General features: G+C 48.1%; 2 protein-coding genes across 6 annotated transcripts in view; both read left to right on the top strand.

The window, feature by feature from the left end:
* Positions 1-968, top strand: part of NECAP1 (NECAP endocytosis associated 1) — a 41,352-nt gene extending 40,384 nt beyond the window's left edge. The window contains exon 9 of the transcript XR_014228086.1: positions 841-968. The gene's annotated coding sequence lies outside the window, so the exon portion shown is untranslated. The remainder of the gene's footprint in view (positions 1-840) is intronic.
* LOC309590034 (C-type lectin domain family 4 member E-like) overlaps positions 1-21,688 on the top strand; it is a 36,091-nt gene that overhangs the window by 3,020 nt on the left and 11,383 nt on the right. For 3 of the 5 annotated variants that reach the window (XR_014228090.1, XR_014228091.1, XR_014228092.1), the window contains 5 exons: positions 2,614-2,765; positions 2,976-3,106; positions 3,402-6,798; positions 10,690-10,817; positions 21,589-21,658. Coding sequence is in view for 1 of the 5 variants with exons in the window: in XM_082310910.1 (XP_082167036.1) it covers positions 2,614-2,765; positions 2,976-3,106; positions 3,402-3,561 (443 nt within the window). In the remaining 4 variants the exon portion in view is untranslated. Of the gene's footprint in view, positions 1-2,613; positions 2,766-2,975; positions 3,107-3,401; positions 7,107-10,689; positions 10,818-21,588; positions 21,659-21,688 lie in introns of those variants that run through there. The other 2 variants (XR_014228089.1, XM_082310910.1) reach the window with 2 other exon arrangements.

Below are 21,688 nucleotides of genomic sequence, written 5' to 3'. Positions count from 1 at the left end.
CATGTTGAGTACATAGCTAGCTGTTCAGACTCCCTTTACAGTCCTTGATAAAAAGGTGCTTGCAGGTATAAAATAGGCATGGTCCACCTGTTCTTTTGGTGGACATCTATAGAAGGCCAGACAAGCTGTGTTCTACATATGCTTGATTTTCTGTTCCATGTAAAAAAAAAACCTGCCTAGCTCCACAACACACAAGCATGTACATCGAACAGCAGACAGACTCTTCCAACCAACACACTTAAGAATTCAGAAGAAGTTGTCCAGCATTGCTTAGTCATGTGGGAAAACTTTAGCTTTCATTGTGGAGTTAGGAATGGATGGAAAAGTTTTGCAGAGTACATGATGGCTACAGGCCATCCTCCAGCAGTTCAGTGAAAGATCAGGGTGGGCAGCACAGAGACAGAGAGCTCCAAGTTCCTTAGACTTCTTGAACTTGATTTTGCATATTTTCTGATGCTCTCTAGTGCCATGGTCTCTCTACAAAAGTACATAATGATCCACCTTGAGTGGATCTAATATATAAGAGCACAGGTAGGTTAACAAAAGTTTTCCTAGCTCTTCCACTCACTGGACTCTACTCCCTCCATTTGGCGCTAAGAATGGGGTGTGAGATTCTGTGCTGGGAAGACAGCTCTTGAAGGGCAAAGGGTTATTTGGGTCCACCTTGTAGTATGAATATGATGTGCTTGCTTGCTTTGGGTGGCTGGAGCATTGGCTTGACCAGGGCATTGTCACTGCATGCGATCTCCTGCAGAGCGCCTGACTGGGAAACTCAAGAAGAGAGTCCCTGTGAGGCCTGAGATTCAGAGCAAGCATCTAATGCAGCACATGCTCCCACAGCATTCTCCTGGAGAAGCTGGCTGCTCACGGCTTGGATGGGTGCACTCTGCGCTGGGTTAAAACTGGCTGGACGGCCGAGCCCAGAGAGTGGTGGTGAATGGAGTCAAATCCAGTTGGTGGCCGGTCACGAGTGGTGTTCCCCAGGGCTCAGTGTTGGGGCCGGTCCTGTTCAACATCTTCATTGATAATCTGGATGAGAGGATCGAGTGCACCCTCAGTAAGTTTGCAGATGACACCAAGCTGGGTGGAAGTGTCGATCTGCTGGAGGATAGGAAGACCCTGCAGAGGGACCTGGACAGGCTGGATCGTTGGGCCGGGGCCAACTGTATGAGATTCAACAAGGCTCAGTGCCGGGTCCTGCACTTGGGTCACAACAACCCCATGCAACGCTACAGGCTGGGGGAGGAGTGGCTGGAGAGCTGCCTGGCGGAAAAGGACCTGGGGGTGCTGGTTGACAGCCACCTGAACATGAGCCAGCAGTGTGCTCAGGTGGCCAAGAGGGCCAATGGCATCCTGGCCTGTATCAGGAACAGTGTGGCCAGCAGGACCAGGGAGGTGATAGTGCCCCTGTACTCGGCACTGGTGAGGCCGCACCTCGAGTGCTGTGTTCAGTTTTGGGCCCCTCACTACAAGAAGGACGTCGAGGTGCTGGAGCGTGTCCAGAGGAGGGCAACGAAGCTGGTGAAGGGTCTGGAGCACAAGTCTTATGAGGAGCGGCTGAGGGAACTGGGGTTGTTTAGTCTGGAGAAGAGGAGGCTGAGGGGAGACCTTATTGCTCTCTACAACTCCCTGAAAGGAGGCTGTAGTGAGGTGGGCGTCGGTCTCTTCTCCCAAGTAACAAGTGATAGGACAAGAGGAAGCAGCCTCAAGCTGCGCTAAGGGAGGTTTAGCTTAGACATTAGGAAAAACTTCTTCACCGAAAAGGTGGTCAAGCATTGGAACAGGCTGCCCAGGGAAGTGGTTGAGTCTCCATCCCTGGAGGTATTTAAAGAACGGATAGATGTGGTGCTCGAGGACATGGTATAGTGATGGACTTGGCAGTGCTGGGTTAACGGTTGGACTCGATGATCTTAAGGGTCTTTTCCAACCTTGACGATTCTATGATTCTATGCAAGGGGGTATTTGTTTGTTGACTTTATTGGATGAACTTTTCAGCCTGATATATTCTATACAGAGATATATTCAGAGTATAATGTACACAGCTCATAGATAGAGAGATATAGCCTCAAAGCATGTAGCCTCATGCTTTGAGATAATATATCTGTGTTTTTTTAATCCATCTTGTGATTTTCTGGCTATAAGGCAGATCTCTAGGAAAACCTGGCTACTGTAGGGAACTACCTGCGGTGGTAACAAGGCTGTCAGAGCAGTTTACTGTACATGTATGTCAGTCTGCATGAGTTGAGAGCTAAACACTTGGACAACATTTCTCTGACGGAGGTTTTCCCAGGGGAATGTAAGCCAGCTACTTCCCATCTCGCTTCCTCAGGAAGGGTAAGGCAGAAACTGTGTCTCTCACCAAACAGGGGTCGCATGGACATGACAGAACAGACAGAGAAAGGGAATGGCACTTCAGGCAGGGGCCTTGTGACAGGAGTCTGTCAGGCTGTTGACAGCTTTACTTGTGGAGCATGGAAGAGAGCATTTACTCTATCATCTGGATTAAAAGTGTCGTTCAAACCTCTCCCCTAACACTGGGACCCTACATTGAGCTCACTAAGATGAAGGACAGCACATCTTGTTCAAAAGCAGAATTTTTTTTTCCCCCTCTAGAGGAGAGCTGGATGTGCTGCCCGAAGGGCTGGAAACGCTTGCAAAACAGCTGCTATTATCTGTCGGCTGATAAGATGAGCTGGGCTGAGAGTGAGCAGAACTGCACTGGGATGGGCTCCCACCTGGTGGTGATCAACACCGAAGCAGAGCAGGTACGTGCAGGGCTGAGAGAGGGGCACAGCAGCCGCGGACACGGTGCCAGGCCCTGGAGGGGACTCAGAGCCCCTCCTTGCTCCTGCAGGGGAGGGGGGATGTCCTTTCTGCATCCCTTCAGCACCGGCTGCTCCCCTCTGCCACCAGCCCCACCCCACGGGGACTCCTCTGCTCAGTCCTGCACCTCACGGACATTGTGCTTTTCCCAGGAATTCCTCTTCAACTGGGCGAAAGGAGTAGTTATTAACGCCTATGAAACAAAATACTACATAGGCTTAACTGCTTACGAAAATGGGCAATGGCAGTGGGTGGATCTGACTCCATATAAGAAGGCATCCACGTGAGTAACCCGGGGGAGTGAGGAAGGTCCTGTAATTCACATCCCTCAGTCCAAGTGACCAATACACTGTGAAGGCACATATGTGTCAGAGAGGGGTCTCTGTCCCTAACTGCACTAAAAGTCAGAAAACTTGACTAGTTTTCTAGTCAAAACCATGACTAGTCTTTCCCTTGCCAGAGCTCCTGATCTCTGTTCCAGTAATCTTCTGCTTTCTCTTCCACAACGGTTTGAGGTGTCTTCACTCCCATTGTCATGCATGCCAGTGCATTCCCAGTAGAGGAACTTTCTTTTACAGGTTCTGGAAACCTGGGGAACGCAATTTACTCTTTGCAGAAAAATGTGCTGCAATTCACATCAAGGGAAACACAGACGCCAGCACTTACAGTAACTGGAATAACATCCTTTGCTTCACAAGTTGCTATCGAATTTGTGAAATGGAAGTCAAATTTGTCTGAGGAAGAAGAGTCCACTTTGGATGAAGGACCTGAAGGACTATCCTTCAGAAAGGGCAGCTCATGAAAGAGCTGATGAAAAGCTGGTCTGAACCCACACACGTGCTTTATCTTGCAATGTAGGATGAGCAAGCCTGCCACAGAATCCCAGCTCTGAAGGACATCAGTTCCTAGCCTGTGTCCCTACATCTCTTTCCAAGCTGAAGATCAGTCCTGGATGAAATCGCTCAGGCTGATGTCAAGGACCTACTGTGCCCCTTTTCAGCCTCCTCCTTCACAGATGGGTGCCCTGATCCTCCAGTACTTTCCTTGACTCCAGGTCCAGTCGATATCTCAATGATGCAGAAAAGGCCCGCTCTCTGTTTCATGAAAGGATACTGGTCCTACGAATCACTGGAGCAGAATTTGAAAGAGCATTCAGTAGAGTGTGCTTGGCCCACCGCTGAAGGGCACAATTATTCATGGCTTATAACTTCAATGTTTCCTTCTTCCTTCAACAATATTCTGTGTTCGTAAGTTAAAAAAAGCATATCAATAAATGTTAATTCTGCTCTTTGCATGAGGCTCTCTTCTGAGTGACAAGTCCCAGCCCCTTGCCAACCCAACCTCTCTGCATGGTGGATTTAACTTTTCAGTGTGTTTGGCACCTGCAGGTGAGAATATTGCTGTGAGTGTGCTGGACTGGCCAGGAACAGGAACAACCTAGTGTTCATCTGCAGAGCATCTCCGAAGATGTGAGAAAGGCTGTGAACGCTTTTGGAGAATCATGTGTGAGGGAAGCAACAGAGCAGGCTGTGTAGTAATCAATGCCAACAACTGTTTGCCCAGGATGCAGCAGAAAGGAGATGGATTTTGGAGATCCTGCTGAGACATGTGACAGGATTAAGCACGACAATGAAGGGGAGAGAAAGCAATCAAATATCACATGAAGTATAAAAGCCAGAGTCTCCCCAGGAGGGATTTCTAATGTGAGAAAAGGGTAGAAGACCTCTATCAGAGGCATCACTGCAAATCAGTCACACAGAAGTCTTGAGCAAGTGCTCTGCTCCCCTCAAATTCCCCAAACCTCTGTCTGTATATTCCTCCCCTTTCATCAATGATATCCATACTCCCTGAAGAGCTATGAGTTTCCAGTTTGGGACTAAAAATACACCCGGAAAAATCAATTCTGGGTGATTTTTTTATTATTATTATTCATCAAATTCTGAGCACAATTTTGTGTCATTTCCACCTGAAGCAATGTACCTGCCAGGTTTCTGTTTTCTGGACCAAAAAGCTTGGCTGTTGCAAGGTCTTGGTCTCCTGTTTTCTAGAGTTACCGGGATATTTTCATAATGGTGAAAACTTTGTTGTCCTGTCCAACAAGACAGCAAACAAAAACATTGCAATGGACTTCTCTTTTTGATTTCCCCCAACTTGTTTCTGGAAACCACAGCAGCAGGATTTTGAGGAAGCAAATGGGGCAGATAAGACACACAGAGAGTGACCAATGTTTTACAGGAGGTTTTAGAGGCAGCTGCAGTTCTGACTGCTGGGAGGTGGTATGGGACAGAGCAAAACTCGCACCAGAAGATGGGTCTGCAAGAAAATGTAACTTGCTAGAAACAGTCTCCATGCTCCAAATTTGGAATGCAAAGTTTTTCTTGAGATGTCCTGACAAAAGAAGGATCTTGGGAGATGATACTGGGTTTGCCTGCAGAAGTGTTGAAGGGAAGTTCCTGATCCCATCTCCCTGCAAACACACACATATACATGCATACACAAGTACAAACCCATTCTCTTACATTAGTTTTACAATACAGCAAATGAAGGTAGACAGAAGAATTGGTCCCTGTCCCTGCTTTGTGCAGCTGCTGTTGAAGGATAAGTGGTAAAACATGAGGGCATCTGTAGTCCTCGTTTTCAGATGGGCATCCTGGCCACATCCCAGCTGCCTGTCAGAACAAGACCTGGATGCTCACCACTCCTTGGCACATTAATTTTTCCTTTGAAAAGGAACTCAGGTCTGAGGATAGGGAAGGAGCCACAGTGACATTCAATTCTGAGGATACATACGCCGAAGATATGGTCTGACTGCAGCAAAAAAAATTCTGTTGTGGTTCAAACCTGAGCTAGCTTCTGGTTTTTCTCAAGAAACCCTGTGATGCCCAGTCTTTGTGATGCTGTCCTCAGCTGGAATAAACATCAGAAGAGCCATATTGGAAGGACAGCCTGGGAATACATCTCATTCTCCTGCATATTGCTTCTTTCTGCAGAGGAAAACACAGCCAGCTCTCCCCACTCCCTCAATCCTACTCTGCAAGTCTCTTTTAGAAATTTACCAGTGGGAATCTTGTTATGGGGGAGGTGGTGGTGCCCTGCTGGTTTTGTCCCACCTGCTCAGATAGCAGCCTAGGTAAAAAGGGAGGTTGGTTTCCTTTCTGCTGCTGGCAAGCACTACGTCCACTGATGGCATTATAAGCAAGAGATGGAAATAAAATGCCGGTCATTGCTGGGGGGAGAGAGAGAGAGAGAAGCAAGAGTGGGAAAGAAACACTACTGCATTCTGTTTTCAGAGAATGTGATAAAAACGTGTATCCTCTGTGAGCTGGTGCAGAAGAAGACACTCATTTTGTGCATGGATGGCATTAGGCAGGAGAAGGCAAGACCGGTGCAAGTACTGTCATCTGGCTTGTAGGATCACATGGATATCCTGTGACTTTAGGCTTTATATCTCTACCTGGTTACAGGTTTTGCAAACCAAGTCAGATTCTGAGCTCAGCTGCCAAAGGCCTTTTGTGTGCTATCCAGCAAGGGCCAGCCGAAGAACCAGTACCAGACACAGCAGCAGTATCAGACTGCTGTTGAAGGATCTTTTGATCATGCAGCCAACTGATACTCAGCCATATATCTCAAAGCAGCCATGAAGGTCTGGTCTGAGTGGACTTTGGCCGAGGAATCCTGAGGTTTGGGAAGCATTGTGCCAGAGCAATGCAGTGGTGCTTTCTTATCTACAGTTTCTGTACTATGAGAGTGCAATATGAAACTGTGCTGCCATTTGGTACCTTTGATGAATCATAGAGAACTTTAGGTGGGATTGCACATCTGGAGGACTTTAGTCCTACCTACTGCTAGCAGCAGGACTATCTTCAAGGCCACATGGAGTTACTTAGGTCCTTTTCCTGTTGAGTTTGGACAGTCTCAAGGATGGAGATCCCACAGTCCCTCTGGCCATGTGTTACAGTGCCACACCACTCTCAGGTAAGAATTTGTTTCTTGCACCTGATCCAACTTTCCCTTGCAGCAATGCATGAAACTAGTTTTGCTGCTGTTCAGCATACTGACTTGGTGGGATGCAAGGGAATGTATGGGTTAATGAGCTTATGGAGAAGGAATACCCACAGCCTGTGCCTTCTCAACTCCCTTTACATTGAGCCATCAATACATATTTCCAGAGTGCCCAAATCTGTTCACCATTTTACAAAAGAAGAAATTAAAAAAAAAATCTCTTCCTCTCTCCTCCCCAAGCAGATGTAGAAGAAGTCCTCTGCAGATGACCAATTACAGTTCAAGGGTGCTTTTCATCTACCTCAGAAAATCAGTTATTTCAGACTTTTGCGGTGCCAGTTGCTCAGTGGCTCCAAACTAGAACCACTGGATAAAGCCATTTCCAGCTGTGGGCAATTATAAGGCCCAAATAAATGACCTGAGATACAACGAAATTTAATTTTCAACCTAAAATGAAATGGTTAGATCCTTCCAGCTCTTCCAACAAGGACTGGGAGCCTCTGGGTGGAAAAGGGGTATATTTCTTGGCTAGAAAACAAAAAGGGTCTACAGGGCAGGAGTGGGAGCACTGTCAGAGCTATGTGAGGGGCCTGGAGCTAGAGCAGTAGGTAGTCCGCAAGGCAGAGGTTTCTTGGATCAGAAAAAGCAGGAAGGCAGCTGTTTGCAAGGGCCTTTGACCAAAGGTCTGGCCTGCCTTCCTCCTAAGCAGGAGGCTGCTGCCTCACAGCCCTGCCTGGAGCATGGCGGCCAGCGCTATCCCCGCAGGGCTGCAGGACACCTGTGCTTTTGTGCAGCTTGGCGAGAGATGGGGAGGAGATGGAAATGGCCTGAGTGGGATGTACTTGACAGGAGCCATGCAGGGGGATGCCAGGAGACAGGAGGAGGTGAAGGGAGCTGGGATAGGGCTTGTGAGACCAGCAGCTGTGGCTGGGGAGAGATGGGGAAGAAAGGCAGGGGTGGAGGCAGCTGACCAGGATCTGCTGGGTGGAAAGGGCCCCCTTTGTGAAGGAAACACGTCCTCCTCCTGCCAGAGGAGAGAGAGAAAGACTTCTGTCTGTTCCCTCCACCCCTGCTCAGCTACCAGGTAAAGTACCAACCAGCCCTGGGCCATAAGCCCGTGCCATGGGAGTGTAAAGGGCCGGTCATGGCAGGCTGCTGGTGCAGCTCAGGTGGTCGCTGGGACTGCTTGGCACTTGTGCTGCATGGGGAACAGCTGCAAGCTTGTGACACGAAAGCTGTGATGCAGAAAACTTCTACCACATCTCATGGCCCTGAGGAGACAGCTTTTCAAAGCTGCAGCAGCAAAATGCTGCTGCTTTACATCACCAGGTTACCCCAAAGCAGTCTCACCTGCTCAGCAGAAATTTTATTCTCCTGCCCAGAAAGGTGCACCTATCCCACACCTATCCATCCCACACAGAAATATGTACAGCAATCACAAGTTTTCATGGTCAGGTCCTGCGTGACTACACCTGTAGCAGACACGTTTACCTCAGAGGGTTTCTGCCCTGGTGCGTGCACTGCCCATGGATCAGCCGCCCACAGGCTTGGGCTGGCTGAGAGACAGTGTGAGGCCTTTTGCATGTGACAAACTGAGACAGAATTTGAGCTGGCTTAGAAGAAGACAGGCTGCACAAAGTTCCTGAGTAGAGGCTATGAGACAGGCCTTTGCTTCCCTGTTGACATCTTTCAAATTCATTATAAGATGTTAGAAACTACTGCTGTCCCCAGCTGGAAACATGTACTCCACCGGGGCCAAGCAATTAAGTTAGAAGTTTGGTCCTTTGTTGCCCAAAAGCTGAATCTTTGCTTTCACAGAAGGTTTGCAGACAAGAGGAGCTGCTCCCTTATTGCTACTTGGATAAACCTGTTGGATTCACAGCATTCACACAGAAGATGCTAAGTTTAGCAGCATTGGTCTCATTTGCCCTGTATTTCTCAAGAAAAATCTGTGTCCAAGCAGCCTCTTCCAGAACGTGTTTGGATACTCATAAGAAGTGTCTACACAATAGGTTGGCCACCCTACACTGCCACATCTTATGTGTTTGAAATGTGCTTAAAGAATAAGGCTTGTTCCTTGATTTCAAGGTGGTGAAGCAGGTCACCTCAGCCTCTCTTCCTTTGGCATAATAAGAGCCAGGATTCAGGGTTTCCCCAGGTTCTCTCTCATGAGATTCCTTCAAGAGAGCCAGGGTGGTCTCTCTTGCTGTAGCCCCACATCCAGGGTACCCAATGAATCCTTCACAGATGTTTTTCTGGAGTGTCACAAATGTGACAGCTCTCAAGGAAAAGCAAGCAATTCCTGTTTCCATTCTGGTATGTTATTGCTTTCACAAACACAAGAAATCCTCCCCGTCTGTATGATACCTCTAGGTATCAGCCTCTGCAAGAGGGAAATGTCCTTGCATCAGAAAGGAATTATCAAACTTCTCTTTTCCCTGCCTTCCAGTCGTGTCAGCACCAATTCCCAAGCCATTGGGTAGTTCCAGCCCATACAGCATAGGAATCAGTATAGACTGTGTTAGCTCCGGCTTCAAAAGCTCTGTAACAGCTAGTAACTCAGCTCATTGTGTGGAACTTTTTATTTCCTCATTTAACTCTGTTTTTCCATCTGCTGAAACGGCTGCAGCTTTACCAAATCAAACACGCTCTTAGTCATATGGTTTAGTTTTAGGTAGTCCTGCGAGGAGCAGGGAGTTGGGACTCGATGATCCTTATGGGTCCCTTCCAACTTGAGATATTCTATGATTCTATGATCCTGCAAAACTGTAGCTGTAGCTCTAGCTGGAGGGGTGGGAAAGGTCTCAGAATCATGCAGAGAGGTTTCTCTTCTTTGCCCTGAGAGGAGTTGATAGTTTCTCCCAATGCAGTCTTTGCTGTGACAGCAGAAAGACTTCATTCCAAGTAAAGAGAATGATCTCTTTCACACATGCATCAGCATCGAGCTGCACACATGCCCAACATCATCTTCAGCCCTGCTTATCTCTGGTGTGCTCTGACAAATGGTTTCCGTCATAGAGCATACACACATTGCAAAGTGGCAGACCCAGTGGCTTTGGTCTTCTGCCTTCTCCACACCCAGACCAATGCAGAAGTTTACTTCTTTGCTGCCTGTGACAAGTACCTAGAGCCAAACAGAAAAGGAAATCTTGATAAAACATAAAATTAATTCTTCAGTGCTTGAGCAGGGGTAGGGGCAGGGCTTGAGCAGACAAGAGTCTCTGTGGGTTGACGGTGGGCCTAAGGGCAGAGGCAGCCCAAACAGAGAGGGTCCAGCTCAGGAGCAAGGTGGGAGGTGCAGGACCCCACCAGAATTGCTAAGCTCTGTAGTTACCTTCTTCTCAGCACCCGTACAGATCAGGTGGGAGCCCATCCCATTGCAGTTCTTGTTCCCATTGCTGGGACATTATATCAGACAGTAAGCACAAGTAGCTGACTTGAAGACCTCTCCAACCTATTGGACAGCAGATCCTGCCTCACCCTGTGTGTGGAGAACAAGCACAGAGCAAACACTAATGATTTCCATGGGATGTCCCATAGTCTGCGGGAACCACACAGGATCATTTCCTCCCTATGTCTAAGGATTTGCCATCTTGTGTTTAGGCCTTTGCCGAGACTGGGGTAAAATATGGTCTATGAGAAGATCTTCCTAATATGTTTAGCAGCTCTAGCTACATTAACAAACTGATTATTGTGTATCTAACCACTCATGTAGAAATCTGTGCCTGGAGAAAACCAGTAGTATGTCAGTGCAATCAGACTCACCCCTGTCACTATTTCTCCACTCCCTGACTTGAAATGCAGTCTGTTGCTTTTCTTTGTCCCTACGTCCTACCTCATAGTTGACTCTCCCTCTGTTTTTAGGAACAACAGTTTTGAGTGGGAACATGTGGGAGCAAGTTAGCCACCTGACTAACACAGGAGGTGTTAAGAAGAGGCAATATCTACATCATTCCTGGTGAGCAACTTTTGCCACAGTCCTCCATTCTAAGGTACTGCAGCAAAGCTTTGTGCTCTTTGCAGCTTTGATGTCCTCCCGGATGATATGGAAGAGGACAAGGAGAGGAAAACAAAAGGGGAGAAAACCTTTTTTTGTTAATTTCTGTAGTTAACCTAATGTCCTCTGGCTATGTTACTTGCAAAAGTGCCATGTGTCACTTCCCTCAGGAGGATCCTTGTGCAGTTCATCTTCCCTTCTTTCCCTGCTGGCTTTTGGGAAGCCATTCTACTGTGTGACACTGTTCACCCTGTCAAAGAGGAACGGGAAACTGAGAGTAATACGGAGCAGGTTGGGATGAGTGTGCTGTGGGACAGATTAATGTTGTCCTGATGTGGAGGCCATATAGTGTGGCTGCACCCCAGAGCCAAAACATGATGAGTCATTTCCAAAATTGTGAGACTGTTTTGCAGCTCTGAAAAGCAAGAAGTGGTAGCTTCCTGTTTCCAGAGTGCTGCGAGTTTTGCTCCTGGAGTGCTGAGGTTTCCAGCCATCCCTCCACAGCTACTGAACTCACCAAAGGTTGAGTTTAATTAAAGCAAATGAAAGCAGTAGATGAAAACTGTCCAAGTAACAAACACTATCACACTGTTAATAGGAGTGTGTATCTCCCCCGCTCTGGGTAGTTCCAAACAACAGAGTTATTCATGACTTGTATCCACATGACAACAAGCATCTGTGCCTCCTGCACAAACATTCAAGTACCATACAACAAAACGAACATAACTCCATGAGGGAGGCTCTGCCTATGCCAAAACAGTCCTGTACTGCCATTGCAACCCCATTCTCTCCAAATGCCTACTTATGTCTGTGAGCTAGGCTGGCAGTTCGGGCAGTTCTGGCAGGAAGAAGGCAGAAGGACACAGCATATATTGCTTCAACAAGGCAGCCTGTGCAGTTCTAGCTCTCCTGCAACTGATAGGTAGCAAGGCAACCACAGAGCTGCCATTGCCATTTATTTTTCTTCTGGCACAGCCATATGGGCAGGAGAATATCCCATATTTCTGCTAGGCATGTGGATTGAGTGGTGGTAGAACACTGCTGGCTCCATGCAGGTACAACAGTGCTGGTGTGTTGTAGAGCACGGGGGAGCTAGATCTTCAGGCATCCTGGTGGTGTCCCAGGACAGCTGCGTTATTAATGCCCATCTATCAAAGTAGCACAGAGCTGAGGTGCTAACCTGCTGCTCTGGTTCCCTTTTGGATCTCCTAGACAGACTCAAGGTAAGTAAGTGGGAAGTTTTCTTGAAAGTGATCTTTGGATCAGAAGGGGTTGGATCATCTCTTTGTTGGGGCCACCTCTGCCTCAGTGGACAATTCTCTGCTCCAGGGAACTGAGGTCCCCATCTACCAACCCAATACATCATCTAGACAGGTTTGCTGTCTGCCAGGGGCTTGCATTCGTGATGTTGTGGAAAGATTGTTAACACTTCTGTGGCCCTCAGACTATTACTCCCTGCTGCTCTTCCATGTGGGCAACAATGATACTTCTGGGGGAGACCTGGGGCATATCAAGCAGGACTAGATGGCTCGGGGAGCAAGGGTCAAGGGCATGGGAGCCCAAGTGATGTTCTCATTAATCCTGCCAGTGAGAGGGCAGGGCCTGAGGAGGAGTGGGTGGATTCTGTGGGTCAACAACTAGTTGTGCAGCTGGTGTTAGTGTTTTTTACCACGAAGTGCTGTTTTGTTATGATCCCAGTAAGAAAGACACTCAGACTCTGTAAAGTACGAGTTAAAATGCTATTTATCAGAGATACCACTGTAAAGAAAGACTGGGTAGTAGAGATAATCTTATGTCCCTTCAGATTCTGGGAACCCTGCATTGTGCAACACTGAATGGGCCTCTGATCAGGTCACAGGACATTGAGCAGATCCCATCTTTGCAAGGGTTGCCCCATTTTGCTTCTCTGAGCTCTTATAGTACTTACAGTACAAGGAAAACAATTCTATTAATCATTTCTTCTGTCCAACAAAAGGATGTTCACATGGGTACTTCTTGCTGCAGCCTTACACACAGTTGGTGTAATTGCTGGTACCAAGTGGGAGCTGCCTGCAGGCTCAGGCTCCTGTTACAATCGACCAGCTAAGTTTATCCTGTGGACAAGAGATACAGGCAGCACAACACAGCCTGAAGGCCTCACTGTACGCACATCACAGAGCAGCGCAGCACAGCACAGGCCTGAACTTACTCAGGTTAACTGTTATGTGGATTGCTAACTCCTAAATGGTCTTCTGGTCAGGACCACTACAGTTGGCAACAGGGTTTTGGTTTCTATGACCATGGGACCCTCTTTGAGGATCGACAGCTGCTTGCAAGAGATGCTTGCAAGAGATGGCATCCACCTAAGTGGGGCAAAAACACCTCTGCCAACAGGCTGGCCAAGCTGGTAAGAAGAGGGTGGTGATCAGTAGGCCTAGAGGATGGTGATCAGTGCTGCAAAGTCTAGTTGGAGGCCAGTAAATAGCGATGTATCCCAGGGGGTCTAAACTAGATCCAATCCTGTTTAACAACTCATTAATGACCTGGATGATGGAGCAGAGTGTACCCTCAGCAAATTTGCTGAGGACACAAAACTGGCAGGAGTGACTCCTCCTCCCTCCTCCAGAGAGTTAGGCTGCCATCCAGAGGGACCTCAACAGGCTGGAGAAACGGGCTGACAGGAACCTCGTGAAGTTCAACCAGGGAAAGAGCAAAGCCCTGTACCTGAGAAGGAACAACCACATGCACCAGTTCATGCTGGGGGCCACCCAGCTGGAAAGCAGCTTGGCAGAAAAGGACCTGGGGTCCTAGTGGACACTAACATGAACATGAGCCAACAATGTCCCCTTGCTGCAAAGAAGGCTAATGGTGTCCTGGGCTACATTAGGAGTAATGTTGCCAGCAGGTCAGAGGAGCTGATCCTTCCCCTCTACCCAGCACTGGTGCAGCCACAACTGGAGTACTGTGTCCAGTGATGCGCTCCTCAGTACAAGAGAGACATGGACAGAGTGGAGAGTCTGACAAAGGGCCACAAAGATGATGAAGGTACTGGAGCGTCTCTCCTATGAGGAGAGGCTGAGAGCGGGCACTGTTCATCTTGGAGAAGAGAAGGCTTGGGGGGATCTTGTCAATGTATATAAATACCTAAAGGGAGGGTGCAAAAAGACAGAGCCAAGCTCTTTTCAGTGGTGCTCAGTGACAAAACCAGAGGCAATGGGCACAAACTGAAACACAGAGAGTTCCCTCTGAACATCAGGAAACACCTTTTTACTGTGAGGGTGAGCAAGCAGTGGCACAGGTTGCCCAGAGAGTTTGGGGTGTCTCCATCCTTGGGGATATACAAAAACCATCTGGACATGATCCTGGGCAACTGGCTCTAGGTGGGCCTGCTTGAGCAGGGGGTTGGACAAGATGACCTCCAGAGCTCCCTTCCAACATCAACCATTCTGTGATTATGTGATCCTGTGAAGAGCTTTAAACCAGGAATTACAAAGGAGGGAGCGGATGAGCAGCAATCATGTTAGATTAGGAAGTGTTTTTTCAAGCAAAGGTTCCAGGGTGATGTGAACAGAAATAATGAACATAATCATAATCAACCAAACAAGGCCGAAGTGGCATCCCCACAAGCACATGCATGTAAATACAGAAGTGCTCATGAGATACATTAACAGAGAAAACTTTCATACCCTTTCTGGGAAATCAGCATGCTGGGGTGCCTGTCTGATGTGCCAGTACACCAGTGCAGGTGGCACAGGGAACAAACAGGAGGAATCAGAAGTCTGTGTGCGGTTACAAGTTTACAGTCTCATTGGGGTCACAGAGATGTAGTGGGGTAGCTCACACAACTGAAATGCTGAAATGAGCAGCTACAGGCTCTTTAGGAAGGACAAGCTGGGAAGGCAAGGAGAGTGAAGAGCACCTTTATGGGGAGAGCATCAAGGATCGATGGAGCTCTGCCTGGCAAGAGGACATGAGCCAGCTGAGAGCTTACAGGTCAGAATCTGGGGGCAGACCACCATGAGTGATGGTGTAGTGGGTGTCTGCTAAACTGCCTTATCAGGAGGAAGTAGATGAGACCTTCTGCAGACACCTGGCAGAAGCCTCATGTTCACAGGCTCTGGTCCTTGTGGGAGAGTTGAACCACAATGATATTTGCAGGAGGGACAGCACAGCAGGTACAAGCAATCCAGGAGGTTTCTGGAGTGCCTTGATGATAACTTCCTGACACACGTTATGGGGGACCTGATGAGGAAATGTGCTCTGCTGGATCTCACACTTAAAAGCAAGGAAAGTCAGGGATGTGACGGTTGGGCTCAGGATCCTGTAGGAGGGAGCATGGCGAAAAGCAGGATCACAATCAGAGACTTCAGGAGAACAGACTTTTGCTTGTTCAGGGATCTGCTTGGAAGGATCCTGGATGCTTGGAAGAATCCAAAGAGTTTGGATACAACCATGGAGAGAAAAGGGGTCTGAGGAAGCTGGTTGATATTCAGGGATCATCTCCTCCAAGTTCAAGAGCAGTCCATCCCAATAAGCAAGAAGCAAAGGCAGTAGGAGGCCTGCATGGATGAACAAGAGCTCCTGACAAAAGTCAAGTATAAAAAGGGAGCATACAAGAGGTGGAAATGGGGTAGGTGACCCAGGAGGAATATAGAGACACAGTTCAGGTGTGCAGGGATGGGGTTAGGAAAGACAAAGCCTACCATCTGGAGCTGAATATGGCAGGGAATGTGAAGGGCAACAAGAAAATCCTCTATATGTTTATCAGCAGCAAAAGGGCAAAAATTAAGGCAAATGTGGGCCTGGTGCTGACTGGGGCACGGGACCTGGTAACAAGGGATACAGAAAAAGACGAAGTACTCAATCCCGTCTTTACTGTTAAGGCCAGCCTTCAGGAATCACAGGCCCCTCATATGAGAGGGAAAATCTGGAGCAATATAGATTTAGCCTTGGTGGGGGAGGACTGGTTTAGAGAACATATAAAGAAACTGGCCTATGGAGCCTTGCAGGATGCACCCACAAGTGCTGAGGGACCAGGCAGATGTCATTGTGAAGCCACCCTCAATTATCTTTGAAATGTCTTGCCCATTGGCAGACATTCCTGAGGCCTGGAAGAAAGCAGATGTTACGCCTGTCTTCAAGAAGAGCAAGAAAGACTATCTATCTATCTGGAGAACAAGAGGCCGGTCAGGCTCACCTCAATCCCTGGAAAGGTGGTGGAGCAACTAACCCTTGAAACCATTTCCAGACACATAAAGGACAAGAAGGTGATTAGGTACAGTCCACATAGATTTACAAAGAGCAGATCGTGTCTGACCAACCTGATAGCCTTATACAATGAGATGATTTGTTCCATGGATGAGGAGAGCAGTGCATGTTGTTTATCTTGACTTTAGCAAGGCTTTTGACACGGTCTCCCGTAATACCCTCATGGACCAGCTGATGAAGTGGGGACACAAAGTGGAGAATGAGGTAGATGATTGAAAAGTGGCTGAATTGCTGGGCTGAAAGGATTATGATCAGTGGCATGAAGTCCAGCTGGAGGTGCATCACTAGTGGTGTCCCGGGGGGGTGGATTCTGCATCCAGTACTGCTTAACATTGCCACTAATGACCTGGATGATGGGTCAGAGGACATCCTCAGCAAGTTTGCAGATGATACAGAATTTGAAGAAGACTGATACACCAGGTGGTTGTGTGCCACTCAGACAGTGCTTGACAGACTGGAGAAATGTACAGAGAAGAATCTCATGAAGTTCCACAAAGCGAAATGCAAAGTCCTGCACTTTGTGAGGAATAACCCCATGCATCAGTACACACTGGGGGCCAGCTGGCTGGAAAGCAGCTTTGCAGAGAGGACTTGGAGTTCCTGGTTGACAACAAGCTGTCCCCACAGGGAAGGCCAACAGCATCCTGGACTACATTAGGAAGAGTGCTGCCAGTAGGTTGAGGGGAAGAATATTCCTCTACTCAGCACCCCATCTGGAGTGCTGGGTCCAGGTCTGGGTTCCCCAATACAAGATATGGACTTACTGGAGCATGTCCAGTGAAAGGCCATGAAGATGCTTAAGGTACTGCAGCATTTCAAATATGAGCAGAGGCTGAGAGAGCTGCCATTGTTTAGCCTGGAAAAGGAGAGTCTCGGGTGGATTTTACCAATGTGTAAAAACATCTGATTGAGGGGGGTGTAAAGAAGATGGAGCCAAGCTCTTTTCAGTGGTGCCCAGTGACCCAACAAGAGGCAATGGGCACGAACTGAAACACAGGAAATAATCTCCTAATTCCACAAACTTCTTCCACCAAGTTAGGAATGCAGAGACAGAGTAGACAATTTTCTTTCCCTTCTTTCCCTTCATCTTCTGCCTGCTGCCTGTGGAATTCATTTTACTAATGAAATGCAACTACAAACATCTGGTCAATGAGGTGAAAGAACATAACAACTTAGATGCAATGTGTACTGTGAGAGATGATGTAGTTTCTGGCCAAGCAGTACTAGACCTTGCCTTTCAGGTGAGTTTCAATGTCAGAGAATGAATTAGTGAGGCAGCATGTGGGCCTCCTCTTCTGCACCTTGCTTATGTACTCCAGTGTACTGCTGCATACCATCCCTTCCATAAGGATTCATGAGGCAGTCACCACCACCAATTTCTAGGTACCTACTCAGATTCAATCACTGGCTCTACCTGGTAAGAATCTGTGCGGCCAAGGTGACCCCAGTAAGTCTGCTGCAGAAATGGCATCAATGCAGAATACATCCCATAAGCAAGGGAACATAGAAAACTCAGTAAGTCAGTGTTCATACCTGTACTGTGAGGCTAAAGAGACATCTAGCTGTACAAACACCATGGCTACTTTTCACAGCCTAAGCACATAAACCTTTGGTGGAAGTAGCAGGGGTGCACAGGAGAGAATTAACACTGTCAGGGTAATATGCCATGGGATAGACAGAGCACAAGCACTCAAAAATGTAAACTCCACCTCCAAGTCTTTTAAGCATAAAAGATGTGGAAAGAAATGAACTTTTCAGCAACTTGTATTTAATCTCTAGCAGCTGGGTAGTAAGCTAGAGGAAGAGCAAAATCCCACTGAAGAAAGCAGGTTACTTGGAGTTACTGAACATCTTTCTCCCAACCTCCACAGGAGTACTGCAGAGTATTTTGAGTGTTTGAAGAGAATAAAAGTAGTTGTGCTCTGTATTAGGGACCCCATTTGCTGTTCTATGGTTATGAATCATGCCAGCCAGGAGACAAACCCTAACTTTGCAGAGGTCAATGCTGAAAGGAGGTTGTAACAAAGTGGGTGTCAGTCTCTTCTCCAAAGTAGCAAGTGATAGGATGAGAGGAAACGGCCTCAAGTTGCACCAGGGGAGGTATAGATTGGATATGAGGAAAAATTTCTTCACCGAAAGGGTTGTCAAGCGTTGGAACAGGCTGCCCAGGGAAGTGGTTGAGTCCCCACCCCTGGAGGTATTTAAAAGAAGGCTAGACGTGGTGCTTAGGGACATGGTTTAGTGGTGGATTTGGCAGTGCTGGGTTAACGGTTGGACTCGATGATCTTAAGGGTCTTTTCCAACCTAAATAATCCTGATTTTATGATTTAGGCCACTCTGCCAATGTGTGGGTGTTGATAGGCACCGTGACATGCCATAATACCAAAGCAAAGGACAGAGGTGGCTGGTTCTTTCTTTTCTGCTGGTGGAGAGTGCTTTGAAAATGCAAGTTCAAGGAACCACAATTTGGAACTCATCAGAAAGGTCTGTAAAAACTACAGTTGGTGCAGAAAAGACTCCACTGAGGATGTGGTAGCTCTAATTCAGACCTCAGTCAGTCAGACAAGGGTGAATTGAAGCTGTTGTTACAGAAATCACGAGGGTGGCTTAACTCCTCTGGGAGTGCTGTACACAAAGAGCTCTGAGTTTCCCTGGACCAGCATGCTGCATCTTGGACTTGTAGGACTGACAGTCCCTCACCTTGGCTTCACATCTAAGAGGGGAAATAAGAACAGAGGTCTCTGTCCATCCAGGATTTCAAGGTCTTCGACGCTAGGACAAACACAAGAAACACTGCGTGTCATGTTAAAGTCACAAAGCTGAAAGATCAAAAACCTCAGATGAAAAAGGAGCAGAGGTTGCTGTGACGGCCCTTGAGGCCAATTGTTGGTCCCTGAGAGGCTGACAAGGCTAAGGTGAGGTGGGCTCAGCTCCAACTCTGAGAAAGCAGCAGCACAGCAACATGTGGCTCACAGCAGAGACCAGAGCAGACCCAGCCCAGCTGCGCTTTCCCCAGGGACAGGCTGTGTTTCTCCGGGAAACTACACTGAATTACTCAGAGGCAAGTAAGTGACCAAAACCTACTAACCCCTTCACGTGGAACCTGTTGGGAGTTGCCAAATCCAGCAGTCTGAGAGAGGTGAGGCTGCCACAGCTCTGTTTCCCCTGCTCCAGCCAGTAATGAGGCTGAGCGTTTATTGCCAGTAAGAAAACACGCATACACAATACACATTCACAGGCAGACTGGGACAGTCACACAGACGTAATAGACAGCATACAAATAGATGGCACAGACAGAAACACTCAGCACTCCTGCAAACACAAAGAGCACCAGAGGTCTTATCCCATTATCAGCTCTTTGGCTGATCAGGATGAAGGTCCATTGGTGTGTAGCTACCCAATGGGGGTCCCCCCAGTAACTAGACTTAGACACTCAGTCTACCCGGCAGCTGTCCCGTGGATCCTATTGTCTTCAGTTGCCTCATGCACAGACACACAGACACACACACAAACGGATTTTTCAGTCAAGCCCAAGACCTTACCAGGAGTTGGCATAGACCTCCTGGTCCCTCCAGTAGTCAAATCACAGACCCTCAAGTCTCCCCAGTAGCTGGTCCAAACTTACGGTTGCCTTGATTCCGGACTGCCAAGTGGCTTACCCCATTCACTAGCTGACCCAGCTTGGCGTTAGCTAGGGATCACTCTCTGACATACGTACTCACACAACACATACCTGTTCCAGTCTCTCCAGTTGGTAGCACCCCAGACACACAAGCCCCTATAGTTCTTGTTCCCCACTCCAGTTGCTGACCCTCAGACCCTCATTCTCCCACTCCCATTGTTTGCACCAAAGATGCACGGACACCTATGAACCACGGCTAGACCACAGCCCCTAGCACATCCACTCTCACCTGCTTCTTTCTCTCCAGTTACTGGCACCACACATCCATGGTCCCCTGTGTCCCCGGGTCCCACTTGTCATTGGCACTTAGACCAAGACAGAGTCCCGTCACCCAGGAAAACAGTCAGAAATTAAGTAAGTAAGTCGGATAAGAAGACAGGACAGACTGCAGTGCTCAGGCACAGGATGCGGCCAGACAAGTGTACTGACAAGCAACCCGTTTACACGGGATTGCTCCCTCTTATCCCCTTTTCCCTCTCTTTTCCCACACTTCTTCCTCCCCCAAACACCTTGATCCTTCCCTTCCCCCACCTTGGTTCCTCACCTCAACATCCCGTAAAAAGTCTCGCACAATCCCAAAACGCTCTTCCCAGCATCCCATAATGTGTCGCGTACCCCTGTAGGCAGTAAAGCCCCTCAGTCTGCCAGGTGGTGTGGGGAGCCTTACCCATGGAGTCATCTTGATGGGTTTCACACCCGGTCCCTGGCCTGGTCATTGTCCTGTGACAGCGTTGGGAAGAACCAGGCAGGCGTACTCTGTTTCTCTGACTAGGTTACTGTGGTTCCCCTACCTGCCATCATTCCTCTGTGCTCCTCTGTGTTTGGGGAGAAGATCCTCCAATCACCTAACCAAACCGAATCCTCACATGTGGTGGATTCAAAGCTCTCTAATTTTAGGCATGGTTACCAAAAGCACAGTGCATTTGGAAGGAGGAAGCTACCAGTCAGAAAGGCATTTTCCTTATACTGCCTAGACATCTTTAACAGGAGCGACAGAGGAAACCGCACGTTATACTGGGGGAGCTGGCAGCCAGTGCAGGAGTTAGGATGTTGATGAGCAAGCCAGTAAGTGAGAAAGCTGAAACCTGCTGATGTCTGCGAGCTACAGTATCTCAAGTGCACAGTGGCCAGTGTTATAATCATCACTGCTCCGGAGCAGATACCGCTGGTGTCTGTTGTCCTCAGGTAAATCAAGCAAAGAGCAGACTCAGGGAGAAACCCTGGGACAAGGGTCTGACTACAACACTGCTTTGCAGGGATGAGCTTGGCCCTCCTAAAAGTCCCTAAAGAGAGGAGGAAACTCCTTGTCCAACAGCGGGTCTCCAGGGGAGGCATATTAATTCGAGGGCTAGATGTATGACATAGGGGGAAAGAGGTAAATTGTGCTGTTCTGCTCACAGCTAGAGCATTGGGCTTAGCCAGCATCAGAGGGGAATAGGAGGTGTCCGAGGCAAAGCAAGAAAAGCCATGAAAAGAAGTCTGTTAAGTAGGACCTGTGAGGAAAGATGAGGCTTGGCGCTGGGAAAAAGCAGTTGGAAGAGGAGAGGTGAGAAGCATCTTAGCCACAAAGAGGCTGTGAAGAACACAGTGGTCATGTTTCCACCAGGGGACACTGGAGGACATGAACTCAGGGGGAAGCAGGGAAGGATTTTGTTCTACATCTGACACACCACCATCCTGTGAAGCTGGAGACGACCAGCGCACCAGGAAGGGGAAGGGAGGCAATTTCCAGCACTGCACTTCTCCAGTTCCCTGATACCACCACAAGTCTCTGCTGACCGCCACTTTTTGACAGCTGTCTGTGACACTGCTTTGTGTTGGCTTGTGTTATTGACAGGATCCTGTGGAATTAAGTCAAAGCCCTACAAGCGTCAGTACTACACCAGTGGAAATACTCCCGTCAAAAAGTGGGGGTGCCTAGTTTCCAAAAAAAGGAC

This window comes from Platalea leucorodia (assembly GCF_965183815.1).
Source record: "Platalea leucorodia genome assembly, chromosome: 4".
In the NCBI taxonomy this organism is placed as follows: domain Eukaryota; kingdom Metazoa; phylum Chordata; class Aves; order Pelecaniformes; family Threskiornithidae; genus Platalea; species Platalea leucorodia.
Note: the sequence above shows the minus strand (reverse complement) of the source record. Positions and strands in the feature narration are given on the sequence as shown.